This window comes from Phlebotomus argentipes, unplaced genomic scaffold, assembly GCF_947086385.1.
Source record: "Phlebotomus argentipes unplaced genomic scaffold, Phlebotomus argentipes genome assembly scaffold_18, whole genome shotgun sequence".
Classification (NCBI taxonomy): Eukaryota; Metazoa; Arthropoda; class Insecta; order Diptera; family Psychodidae; genus Phlebotomus; species Phlebotomus argentipes.
The window spans coordinates 11,838,146-11,851,508 of record NW_026776177.1 but is presented as its reverse complement, the minus strand read 5'-3'; the positions used below and the strand labels follow the sequence as shown (position 1 = coordinate 11,851,508).

Sequence of the window (13,363 nt, the reverse complement as noted above, 5' to 3'; positions counted from 1 at the left end):
TTCCCGATTTTTGTACATGAAGCCTAAGTGTAAATTCCCAATTTGTTCGCAAAATCTCCCCTACGCAAAGTGAGCATGAAAGAATTTCCATCTCAGCGGGGAAAATGGTGAAAATGCGTGAAGGGATGCCGAGGGAGTGCATATAAATCTACGGCGGTGGTTGTAAATCATTCACGTCTGTCTCTAATGCAATGATTTAAGTGTGTTATTTATGATGGCATTCCACATCCTAATCGCCACTGAGCAGCGTCAGCACTTGGCCGGCACTTCGGCACAGATTCGCCGCCAGGATTCAGCCGATGAAAATGCTGTCGTACGGCTGATCTTGAATTCGAGGACCGGGCATTGTGTAGCGCGGCGAGATGTACTTCGTGGATTTTTCCCACTGTTGATAAGTGTGCTGAGGCCATCCAACGACGCCTGAAAGTCGTCTTGAACGTTAAGGTGAGTCCCTTTAAAGTTCAAATTCTATGTAGATGGTAAATTTTCTACTAAAAGCCCTTAAATATGCAATAGGTATGCATAAAATAGTATTAAATTCATAGTTTTTAATTATCATATGCAAATATGCAGAATTTTCCGTGATTTCCAAGTACATTTCGTGTGTTAATAGTCAATTTGAAAGAAAATATTACGGAATGCAAAAAGTCATGCCAGATCACATGTATTTTTCACAAGTTACTGAGAATTTATTGGTTCGAAAAACCTCCTATGAAGTTACGAAAGATCATTGAAATTGTATTACTGAAGTCAAAATTTCTATTTTATCAATGTGCGAAGTTTCGTGTCTTCTTTTATCAGTTTTGCTATTCAAATCTTGGTCACTAATTCTACCTGCAGACGTGGGCGGCAGTCTTCTGAGGAAGTTGCTTGTAGATTTTGCATCCTGTTCCTGATCCTCATCGGCTCCGGTCGCCTGAACATCCTCAATGTATTTCGCCTTGACCCTTTGCAAGCACTTGAGCACGTGTCCTTCAGTCTTTTGCCTACCGCATCGGCACACCTTCACCAGGGCGTTGTACATTTCGCGGGATATGAAGAAGGAGTCTCCGCTGCCGCTGTACTCGTACGGGAAGGTCTCTGTTTCCACCTTGAAGCGCTCTCTGAACTCCGCGTTGCTTTTGCCCGGGTTGTAGAACTCGTTGGTGGCTTTCTCGGCCAGCATTCCCCACTTCCGGCCGTAGTCCCGCCTCATGCGGTCCTCCAGCTCCACCTGCTCGCGTCTGGTCAATTTGAGGGTCATCCATCACGCAGGGATTCAATTAACTCCTGATATACTTACATTTTTCCGTCTCGGTGGATGGGCTCCATGGCTCAGGCCTCGAGAGGATCGACCAAACACCGCGTGTGTGATTGCCATGGTTTCCCAGTCCACAGATGTCTCCATCTCGAGTTTGTCCGCAAACTTCTTCACGTTATTTATGGCTTTGGTCCCCCTTTCTTGTGTGCGGTGAAAGTTGTCGAAACTCTTTTTCTTGCCACTGTGTCTTATCATTGCAAACAGGGGTAACTTTATTGGTATTGGATTAGTGTCCATTAAAGAGGCATTTAGGAAACGGAACTTTATTGAGACGATCTTGTTTCAATCGTAACTCGAAACTTGAAAGGTTTTTTTTAAAGTCTCTTGAATATGTTGGAATGCGGAGAGGACAATAGATCACCCTTGAAGGTTTTTCGGAGAGCCTTAAAGGTAAATCCCTAGAGTATTTCATGCCTCAGTCGTGGAAAGTGGCTTCAAGGGGAAAATTTCAGGAGCGAAATCGGTGAAAATGTGGCTGGCACGACTCCAGCTTAAATTTTATATTCATCATCGGTGCTTTTGTCTGCTCTCAGACGCAAACTTTTCCGTCTGCCGAATATGCTAAAGCGGTGTCTGGGTGGGCGGTGGGTGGGACGGAAGTCACAGACGAAGAGACACCTGAAGGAGTCTCTTTCGCAAAGGCTCGAGGACGTGACTCGCCTAAATCGCAGCCACTTCACTCACTTTCACGATGCCTCCCAGGATATCTCGTCACTTCTCGGCCACCTCCTCATCCCTGGCGCTCAATCCCAGATCAATCTGGGCGAATGTGGGTTAACAAATCTTCCTCTCACGGCATGGTGAAGAAAAAACGACGGCCCATTGAAGAATTTTTGGCGCTTCTCAGCGTCTAAAGTGATTTTCGTGATGGATTCAATTCACCCGCCCCAAAGTCACTCCCACATAGCTAGGCAAAAAATGAGAACCAGCAGAACTGCTCCTAAATAAACAATCTCCTTTTGCCTACCTTTGCGCCTCGAGTGAAACAATAAATCAAGATGACAAAACAGAAAAATTGTGCGGCGATTGAATTTTTGATGGCCAACAGAATTGCTGAGGGATTTTCTCTCTCTCATTTTCCTGAGGAAAATAAATTGATCGAGAGACGGCTGAGAAGATTGAGAATTAGGATAGAGATTTTCGTGAAGAAAAATTGTGTTAGAACACAATTTAACCCAGAGAGAAGAGCACTTTTCCTCTCAATATCGTGGACGAAATTGTGCTGAATATTTCACGGGGATAATAAAAGAGTCTCCCACGAGAGGAGTAATCATTAAATAATAATCTGCGCGCCGATGGGAAGCTGAGTTGATTCTACATGAAAATGATGTTATTTCCCATCTTTCTCGAGGCACACCTTTGGCGCCCTCAAAGTCATCTCGAGCCTCGTGTGAGCTCGCGTGAAAGTGGGTGGCAGGCGCGCACACACAATAAATTCGACCGCCCGCCGACCTTGAGACATCCCACCCACTCCCTCCCACCCACACCGCAGACTCTCGCCGGCTGCACGCTTTCGCGGAACCGCAGAAGATGCGGAGTTCAAGAAGAAACCCTGACGAAACTCGAGGCGCCTCGCGTGATTGCATAGATTCAAATTGCCGTCAGTCATCTGAGACTTTTCCGACTGCAGACGCCTCCCGCCCTCAGACGGAGAGCCACCCACCCCAGGGCGGGAGATTTTGTCTGCACAAGTGGTGAAATTGTGTGATGTCGTCCAAAAAGATATCGAGCGACCGAGTGAGGGTGAGAAAGACGAGTTTTAACAGGCTTCGCAGCGCTGCGTTGATGTACTTTTCCATCGATTTTTCACGAATATTTAAAGCTTCAAACTATTTTTTCTCTTCTAATATTGTACTTTTAAATACCAAATAAATATCCGTGATGTTTATTCCTTAAAACTGACGCATTAAGTAGTCATCATCGTACTCACTTGTCCTCAATATTTTCAATAAATACATCCAGTATTAATGGTAAATTTAAGACGTCATCGTTCTTCTGAATTTTTTTTACCTTTTTCTTCGACAGTAACTATGACATTTTGAAGAAAAAATTGCATTTTGGGTCTCAATCCTGCTCGATGCTGAGCCCCTCTCCTGGAAGGGTTGTGCGACGTGTTTTGAAGAATTGGACTGGGACGAAGTTGCCCAAGTTGAGGGAGGCCGAGAGACTCGGCGGATCACACATGGCGCCCATGGGATGAGCCACAAATTTAATTTGCCCCCCTGAATTCGTGCCGCCCCTCGGGTGCATTGCAAGCGGAGGAATGCCGGGAGGTCGGAGCGGAGGAAACTCGTTAACTGCCAGCGATTGCCACGGCAACGACGACAATGTAATTTCCGTTCATTCCTCACAATTTCATTATCTGATGGAGACAAAGTTGCACTGGCAAAGTAATCACTCAACATATCGCCAAATTCGACAATCAAATTAAATCTCAGGTAAAATCTTCGGGGCTGTTTTTCTGGTTTGTCCGTCTGCATGATTTCATGCTCTATCTCTTGCCGGGCACATTTAATCAGGCTGTCGTCAAAGACGATGAAAGAAGAAACAGGCAATTTTCTGTCTCACCTTCCGTCTCATTAAGTGTCCTTTTTCTCAGCCGAGTCCTTTCATAATTGCTCGGCCTCTCGAGCACAGGAGGTGCTTAATCATGCAAAAATATACATCTTTGTACACAAAAGGCGCTGACAAGTCAGAGAAAGGACTTCATTTCGCCCGCCTGTAATTAATTCCCGCCCAATCTCGGAAGCCAAGTTGTTCCTGCAACTTTTAATCCATCGCCCAGGGCGTGTCAGGTCGCGGTGTCGTGTAATTAGCAATATTGAGCATTTTCCAAACACCCCCACCCCAATCTTCTGCACAAGGAGAATTCCTGTGATTAAATGGGTGTCTTTTGTGGGATTAGCGCGAAAGACGTACACCTTTAACTCGACCCCGAAAATCTCGGAGATTTTCCAAGTCACTGCCAAAATGATCCACATTGACTTTGATATACCAGTTGAATTTATGCCTCTGATTGAAGGGGGGATTTTGAAGTGTGTTTTTTGGCCAAAAACATCATGTCGATTTTAAGCCGTAAAATGAATCCTTTCGCCGCTGATTTCGCAATAGATTTTTCACAATTTCACTCGACATTAACTGCAACATTATGCTCAATAAAACAGTCGCAATCTCATCCAAATTGAGCCGTATTTTCCGATTTATTTCTATCTCTCGGTGCGACTATTTTATTTCGCATCTCACTTTTTGGCTGTTTAGGCATCCGAGGCAGTCGTAAATCGGGCAAACCGCTGAGGATTTGCCGCTCCTGCAACCGTCAGACGACATTGAAAAGCGTGGCTGGGGCAAAAAAGCGCCTTAGATGGGGCGGCGGTGGCCTTGAAAACACGGGGAGCCCACCACCCATCGTCCTCACCCTCGCAAAGCTCGGAAATCCCGGCGATGCCAAACATGCGTCTGACGCAGTCACGGAGGGAGTCGTAAAGATAAGCGCAGAAAAACCCGATTCCAGCGTCTGTGTCTGAAGGGCGGGTGACTCTGGAAAGGGTGTGTTTCCTCATTGGCATGTCAAAGGAGAGCTTCTCCGGGAAGTGAGCACCAGATGCTCAGTCATCTCGGCAAATTGCTCGATATGTCCTCAATCCTTCTCGTTATCAGCTTTGGAGCTGTTGAGTTAAGGCAGTGATTGGAGGGCAGGTGCAGCAACATAATACGATCTTAGGAGAGAATGAAGGGTTTGACTAAACGCAATTTACAGCGAAATTCTCACCTCTCAGATTACATGTGGATATACATTCGGAGAAAGATGTTATTGGAAATAATCTCGGAAACTCCGACAATCTTGAAATTGAAGAATAATTACAGGTTCGAAGACTAATTGACATCGAGCAACTATGCTCAAAGAGATTAAATAGTTGTTTTAATGCATACGAGCCGTATTAGTTTCGGTCTAAACTATAAAATCGACATCCACCCCCAATCAATACATATGCAAGCCATTTGATACAGTCATCAACGCATCTGTTTCCAGCCATAAATCCTGACTGATGAAGAGGTTTTTGTTTACATCGCGCGGGCATTGGCTGGCGCTCCCGAGGGCGCCTGGCAGACAGGGCGTCCCCGTTCCCCAGAGTGCATCCGCAGGCGGGGTGCACACTGCATCGGGCTCGTCTCGCCGAGTCACGAGGCCGAGCGGGTGCCTTCGGGAGCACGTGCATCGCGGCGGCGGCGTCGAGGAGCGCCCGGAGAGCCGTCTCGCCGTCTGCCATCGATCCACTCTCCTCCCGGAGTCCTCACGGCTCTCCAGAGCGCGCGGGAGAGCGTCTCAGACGTCACTCGACCTTCCGACGCCCCCCAAGCGCGGACCGCATTCAAAATCCCCACTGCAGCTCCTGGAGAAGAGCCTTCAAAGGACTCACGGATAATGTCGTCGCCCACTCGAGACGCCTCTTTCCCCTGCCTCACAGTCCCCGGGTGATTATTAATTGAGCGCGAAAGAGTCGGGATGACTCAGAGGACCGCAAAAAGCACCTTCGCATACACAGTGAAAAGGCACGAGTGGGTGGCGCCCGCCCACACAGAAACTCCCACCGAAATTGTCTGGCCATAAAATTCTCCCGAATGACTTTTGGGAGTCAATTTCACGGCGGCAGAAGCTCAATGAAAAGCTCATTTTTCAGTGATTACCTCCGGAAAATTCATCTCACATTCAATTGGGGATCAATTTGGCGGCCAATTTTATGTATCTTTCTCCAAAGTATATAAGACTCGTGCATAGAGTTAGTTACGCTCTGAAATGAGGACTTAAATATGCTGTTAAGAGATCTGACAAGAGCTCGTCTGTGCTAATCCGAGCATTTAATCCCTCCTGGGATTTGTCCAAAGATCACTTTCGCTCGTCTGTTGCCAGTTGCTGAATATGAATTCTTAATTCCTCAATGATTATTTTATTACGGAGAGTGCCGAGACAAAGTCAAGGTTAGACATTGATTTTTCCATCCGAAAGTCTGTGCCGAGGGCGAGACGAAAATAGAAGATTGCATTCATCCATTGTCGGGCATGGCAAATTAAATTGGTGGGTGCAAAAAGGCAGTGTGGTTGAGATCCAAATTCGATTTTCCTCCTTCGCCAGACTCGCCTTTTGTGCATCCTTCCAGACACTCACACGCCTCGTCGTCTCGGTGACGTCACGACGTGCTGAAAAGGAAGAGCCAAAGTGCGAAGTGAAGAATGCCTCAGTAAATAGTGAAAGCGAGGAAAATTCCACAGTCAATAAATCCAAGCAAATTTCATTCCCTTTACAACAAAGTCGTCTCGACGGAATTGGTGGCAATTTTCCCATGGCAAAATACCTGAAGCACTTTTCCGTATATGCAAATTGCCATCATTGAATTCGTGCATTGGGAAAAAGTAGACAAATTCAGTTAGACTGACGCCGAAAAGATGGCGCATTGATGGTGTAAGCAAAGCTATGAGTTTGAATTTGCACACCGTTTGGCTGATAGACGAGTCTGCAATTTTCCGCTTTCACAATGAATCATATTCGCGATGATTCACCAGAGAAGAGCGAAAAAACTCCCCTGGAATATTGCTGTCCTGCCCCCAACTTGATCCCCACCCGTCAAATCTACCTACATTGGGTGTTATTTTGAGGAGCTTCAGCATGCTTTTCCACTCTATTTCACATGAGACTGTTGGATTTCACGCTGTTGCTCTTCCAATCGACTCCCACGGAAAAAAGGCGAGGGCAACACCTCATCTTCTGTCTCCCCCTCTAATCCGTTAATATTGTTGTGAGGACAAGAAAGGAGCTGCAAAGCTTTAAGCTCTGCAGCTCATGATTGAATATTCCCGTGGAGTGGAATGAGGCGAGAGGACAGAAAAATTTATCGTACTCTTGGCTGGAAATTGTGAGCTTTTTGTCCTCTTCCTCTGCATTTTGTTCCTTCGACCCGAGCAAATGGATACAAATGTGGGATTAATTTATGACTCTGGCGTCTCTGTTATTCTTTTTCTCGCCCCATGAATGACTTTTATTGCTGTCAGGAGATCCATTTGAATTTATTTCACATTCGCGAACAGAGAATATAAATAACTGAGAAGCTTCTCTGGATCAATGGTGAAAAGTCTTTCTTGTTCTTCGCCCATTAACCCTTCGATCAGGGCTCATATTTCAATCCACATGACAGGAAAAATTGATCCAATAATAAATGGAAAATGAGTCCCTCATGCGAGATTCCGCCAAGCAAGCGCCGCAATTGAGGATGTTTATCATGAGGTCGAGATAAAATTTCAGACAATTAACACTTCTCAGACTCCGACGACGCGCACTCAAATTTAATTACAACTCGTCCAGACGGCAGCCAATCGACGCCGCAGAATCCCGACAACTTTTCATTTGATCAGGGGAATTCGGGATTTGCCGGTGGCGCTTTTCACTGGGGGGGTTTCGGGGTTGGAAAGGGGTTCGGAAGTCCCTCGAGAGACGATGGATTTGCCAGAGAGGCGAGACAAGACCATAAGAAGCAACTTGTTGAACTTCTTTCCCAGCAATAAATTCAGTCAAACAGGATTTATTGTTTGCCTCCGTCGCTTATGGTAGATTGTCGATATTTTAGGCTATTTTTTCCTATTTTTACCATATTTAAGGCGAGTGTGAAATATGAGTGAATATTGAGATTGACAATTTCCGTCAATTTTCACTTTAATAGTATTACATAAAAAATGGGAGGAAAATGAAATGTTAAAGGAGACTCTTCAGCCTTGTTCGAATTCTACAAAGTAAAAGACTAAAAGATAATCACTCTCACAAATTATTCAGAATTTTTGTTGGAACAAAATCCTGACAATTGGATTCTTAAACAAAATTTCAATTTGTTTAACTGTATTTTCAGGGGAGATACAGAAGAATACATAGAAAGGGGAGAATACATTCAACTCCAACATAAATTATAGTTTGACTGAAATGGAATGTTTGAAGTTACTTTTCAATGCCATGTATTTTCCAATTTCAGTAATAAGCTTATAAACATTAAATATTGATATGAGTGCTGAACATTGAACTTCTCAGTCGTCCTGCTGGCGAAAAAGAACTCAATTCAAGGCATAACAAACAAACTACCCGGCGTCTCCATTGCACCAGGCGCCTCCATCTCGAGAATGAAACAAAATACGTGGGGAATGTTAAATTTCTTTTATTATTATCATTATTCTTTTATTTTTATAAAATAATAATTGAGTAATAGTAATAAGTTCCTCATATTTCCTTGCGTGTTCTTTCCATCTTTTCTCTTCTCGAAAAAAATCTTTTATTTAGGACACAGAGTTTTCCTTCTGCCATTCTTGCCGCTGCGTTTTTACTCACTATGGGTTTAGTGGGTTTATCGCTGCAACTGTCAGCTTGTTTTCTTGCTTTTGTTGTGTTAAATTAAATAATTACATAAATATAAACTTGTGTTGCTTTTGCATCTCTTCGTCTTCACAAAACATCGGAAGATTTCTTGCTTTTCTTTCGCTTCTAAATTATGAATAATGATTGATCTCTCTCGCTTTTCAACTTTGCCTCTCTCTCTCTGTCGGATTTGTGTTTTCTTTTGCATCGCTGTTTGATATTCCATCTTCTATGCATACATTTAAATACCTAAAAAAGAAGTTGTGTTTCCTCTTCAATATTTATTACTTTTATCATTTCATTTTCTCCTGCGAACTTGACTGTCTTTTCAAGAAAGCTTTGTTACTTTGCTGTCGAACTGCTAGGTTTCTTTTGTAAAAGTTTTCTAGGCGAGAGAAGAAATGAAAATAAAAGTCAGTGTAAAGATTGAATTGTCTTATTGAACTAATCACCGTTCTTGGGCTTCCTTCTTAAATGCACGAGTAAATTTTTCTTCTTCATTCTTTTGAATCCTTTTGAATTTTCCTTTTACATCCTCGCTCGTCATGTCACCATAATTAATTTAATTTAAATGTTCTATATTACACTATTTACAATTTCAAAATATAATTTTTTTATTCAAAAAATAATATTTGTCTAGTTTCTATTATATTTTTCTCTTTCTCTTTAAGACAGTTTTTCTCATGCATTTTCCGATGTTTCTTCATCTTTTCTAATTTAGGACTAGTTCAAAAATCAATTTCTTATTGTTTTTACATATTTTTCAAATGGAATATATTTCTTCGTGTATCTGCAAAATTCCATCAATTTTGTTGTGTGTCCTTTGCGATTAAATACGTTATCTTTCTTATTCTCTTTTCAAATTGGCTCGAGTATATACAGTTTATTATTATGTTTTGTAATATTCTTTGTTGCACATCCAGAAATGCTTGGTTTTTACTTTTTTCGAAAAAAAAGAAACTTCAGCAATAGATTTTTTTTATTATCGGGAGTGTAAAAATGAATATTGTTCAATGTTTTTTTCCTGTACAATCTTTTCTTTGCTGTTTTATTTTCCTTCATTAATATTGTACGGTAATTGTGCTATTTAATATTTCAATGCTTTCTTGATTTCTTTTGAATTCATCATTCTTAATTATTTGCATAATTTCTATTGGCTATTTCTTCATTTTTGTATGATTTTTCACATCATTTTTGTTTAAATATTGGCTGAGACATCTAAAAGCGGTTTGAAAACCTAAAATTTCTGAACTTTTCTTCATTATCGCAATGAGATGGGAAAGAAAAATTTAGAAAATTTGGTTCTTGAGCGATTTTCTTCATGCTTTCCTCTCTTTGAGATTGTTCTTCTTCTATTTCGACTTGTCTTCTGTTCGAAGCTAAGAAAAATGACATATTTGGGTGTTTTTATTCTTTCATCTAAAAAAGTATTTTAATGATAAGAAGTCAATTTTTTGATAGGAAAGCAATTGAAATGTCGGAAAAAAGCTGTTTTTGAATATTTTCAGAAAATCAAATACGTCACATTCAACAATAGAAAACAGAAATGATCGAATTTCTTACACGTTGTACTAAAATTCAATATCAGACTGAATTATAAGTTTTTTTTCTCACAATTGCCAAATGTCCAGCATTTGACGATGATCTTTTCCACATTGATAAGGTTTCTAATTCTCACTTTCATTTTTTAGAATATCTTTTTTTCAATTATATTTTGGATTAAAAGAATATTTCTGCCTGATTTCATCGAAATTCTTTTTTGCACTTTTAGAGCGACTGAATACAATTTTTCCACCCTCTATCGTCTATTCTTAGACGAAAATTTAAATAAGGAGTTAATAACAAGTGTTTTTTTTTATTTCTTTAATTAATATTAATTTAAGAAATGAAGAATGGATTTTACTGTCAAATATTACAATTTTCCTTCTTCTTCCCTTCCATCTAATATTTCTTAATTCATCTCTTTTTAATTATAATTTTATTTAATATTAAATTGGTAATTCAGTCTTTACTCTTTGAATAATTTGTATGTTAGCGCGTTGTCGGCATTCCTTTATCCCGAAACACACCGAATTTTGTTCACCAAATTCACTCAAATTCTTTGTCAATCAATTTCTAAATAATCTTTGTATTTTTATTCCTCATCATAGAAAGATTTTTTTGATACTTTCTTTATACATTTTACCCTTTCTCTCTCTTTTCCTCGGGTTTTTTTTTCTATAGCCAATGGATTAGGAGTTTTGTTTGTTTTCGTCGATTCACTTAATTAGTTAAGAATTCTAGCTTCAAATTTTTCAAGTGTTTTTTTACTTTTTGCTTTTTTGCCACAATAACAACAACAGTAACATCAACTTGTAAATTATTTTAATTTAATGATTTTTCTCTCTCTCTCACTTTTGCTTACGTAAAAAATACTTTCTAATCTGCGCTTTCCTCACTTCCTCAAGTTTTTGTCTCTTCTTTTTCCATTGATGCTTCTTTGTTGTCTTTCTCAGTATTTGCCGTCCATCATGGCGTCCCTTTTGCTGCACCGTGCGACCTCTCGTGCTGTTGTCATTTTTCCGCTTTCCTGGAGATTCTTGTGATGATTGTTCATCTTGCTAGAAGTTCGCACTGCACTTGTTCACTTTTGTCCTGCCCATTTTCCTCTTCTCCTTTTTGGTCACACACATATTCTCACCGGTATCACAATCGCTGGTCTAGTTCATTATACAGAAATTTGACTTTGCTCTAGGTTCATGCCTACAAGGATTACACATTCCCAGCCATTATCGTGATTCATCAATTTGCCCTATGTCCACACTTCACACTTTCCCCTTTCACATAAATTTCGTTAGAGTAACAAGGTAAAAATTTTCCTATCAAAATTAATTTAACGCGATTTGTTGCTTTAAGAGACGCCTAACCCGTTCAGCTGCAGGGGGGTCAAATATGCTGGCCGTTTTCCACGATGTTGGGCGCCGTGACCACGGGCCGGCCGGGCGGATGGCAGGCGGCCGGCGCTTGGCTGCGCGACGGCGACTCCTTGCCGCGCCAGAACTTGAACGTGCTGGACTTGCTGGGCTTGCTGGAGCTGGAGCCGGCGGAGCGCTGCGACAGCGCTACCGGACTATAGGAGGTGTCTGGAACGTCTAGAGCGGTCTTGTTGGGTGGAGGCCGGATGTAAGTCCTCGTAATCTCCGTCTGCAAGGGAGAATGTTGGAAAGAGGCATTAGAATAATTCGAATCTCAACTTGAGGGTAATTTAGAGCAGCAGTTACAGTGGATAATTTCAAATTATCATCAGAATCCTCCATATCACATATTGGAATCAATCTATGACTGAATTAAGTGAATACAATACCAAACGAATGGGTGCATTTGAAGAGAAAAACCATAGGCTTTAATTAGCAATACTAAACACATAAGTAAGCAGATAATATCAATGCTATATCTTGTGGATGCACAAAGAATCTTCAAAGCAACACTAATTTTTCTAATTAAAAACATTGCAATCGCCGAATTGCAAATTTCCTGGGATTTCGTGTGAAAGAAGACTGCAAATATGCGCCCATGGGTGACCCGAAAGGCCAGGGCAGCCGCGGAAAAGTGTGTCAGCAACGGTAACAGCCACCGGCAATTGGTTCAAGGCTCGGCGATTGTCGACTGCAAGTTGCAGATCGGCCCCTTCGCCTGTTTTGCATTCGTGAATCTTTGCAGAGATTCAATTCGATGCTGCTGATAAATTAAACATCGTGACGACAATGCACAGTTCAAGGCAGTGCACAGAAGCCAATCTCAGGGGCTGTCAATTGGTTGGCTTTACCCCAAATCCGCATGGAATTTCATCAAATTATCATCAATGCGGGTGCTTTTGATCCCTTTTCACTTTTCAAATGCGACATTTCACCCCAAATTGACCTTTCACTGGCCATTCTGTGTCCTTTTTCGGGTCAGACGTGAATTCCATCGAGATAAATTGGCTCAGACGAGCAGATCTACCAATCCTTGGCTTTGATAACGCAAAATAGTCTACACATGTAAAGTATGGGCATGAATGCAAAAATCCAGCCGCGAAGGGGTTAAAATGCAGGCCTCTTTTTGCTCATGGCACAGCCAGACTAGGAAGCGAATTGGCGTGAGGCGAACGAAAGATGCAGAGGAATGGCGTGGAACAGACTTTTTGGCCAGAAAAGAAATAAGAAGAAAAAAAAGCGAAGAGAACAAGAGTCAGCAAGAATTATCGACAGCAGACGAGACATGCAGAGGGAAAAAAGGCAAGAGAGTCTCTCCTGCAGAGCCAGAAGAAAACCTCAAGAAGGGACTCTTCGGTGGAGCAAATCAAATTTTAACAAGGCCATCGATTTCTTCACTTGCCAGACACTTTCTCACGATTCAGGGCAGCTGCAGAAAAGCGCATCCCATCGAAGAAATTGGCCCCTTGGCAATTGCACAATTGTCATGTAAATTTTTCCTCTTATCTTCTCTCTACGCTTTTTCTCATCTCAACTGACGCATTTCCCTCGATTTTTCCTCACCACTACGCAACTCAGCTGCCGCTTGCTTATCACCAAAGAGTCAAGGAAAATATTTCACAATATCCCCACAAAAAACGATCAATTCGTTCAATGGAATTTTTGACCACGAAAACACTTTGAAGAGGCACAGAATTGAGCAATTGAAGTGACATAGAG

General features: G+C 41.8%; 2 protein-coding genes across 2 annotated transcripts in view; both read right to left on the bottom strand.

Annotated features, from left to right (window-relative positions):
* Positions 1-2: 2 nt before the first annotated feature.
* LOC132259768 (uncharacterized) lies at positions 3-1,311 on the bottom strand. Its single transcript, XM_059757524.1, has 3 exons — positions 1,283-1,311; positions 835-1,223; positions 3-420 (listed from the first exon to the last, which is right to left on the bottom strand). The coding sequence occupies exons 1-3, from the start codon at positions 1,309-1,311 to the stop codon at positions 293-295; spliced, it is 546 nt and encodes a 181-aa protein (XP_059613507.1). The 3' UTR covers positions 3-292.
* Positions 1,312-8,473: 7,162 nt separating this feature from the next.
* Positions 8,474-13,363, bottom strand: part of LOC132259172 (uncharacterized) — a 32,679-nt gene continuing 27,789 nt past the window's right edge. The window contains exon 5 of the mRNA XM_059756724.1: positions 8,474-11,873. Within this exon, the coding sequence (XP_059612707.1) occupies positions 11,616-11,873 (258 nt within the window). The 3' untranslated portion in view covers positions 8,474-11,615. The remainder of the gene's footprint in view (positions 11,874-13,363) is intronic.

Excerpts from the sequence above, each read along its gene's own strand:
- LOC132259768 (XM_059757524.1), bottom strand. The coding sequence starts at position 1,311 with ATGGAGCCCATCCACCGAGACGGAAAAAT. Across the intron at positions 1,224-1,282 it reads ATCCACCGAGACGGAAAAAT|ACGCGAGCAGGTGGAGCTGG; the intron begins GTAAGTATATCA and ends CAAATTGACCAG. Across the intron at positions 421-834 it reads ACTGCCGCCCACGTCTGCAG|GCGTCGTTGGATGGCCTCAG; the intron begins GTAGAATTAGTG and ends GACGACTTTCAG.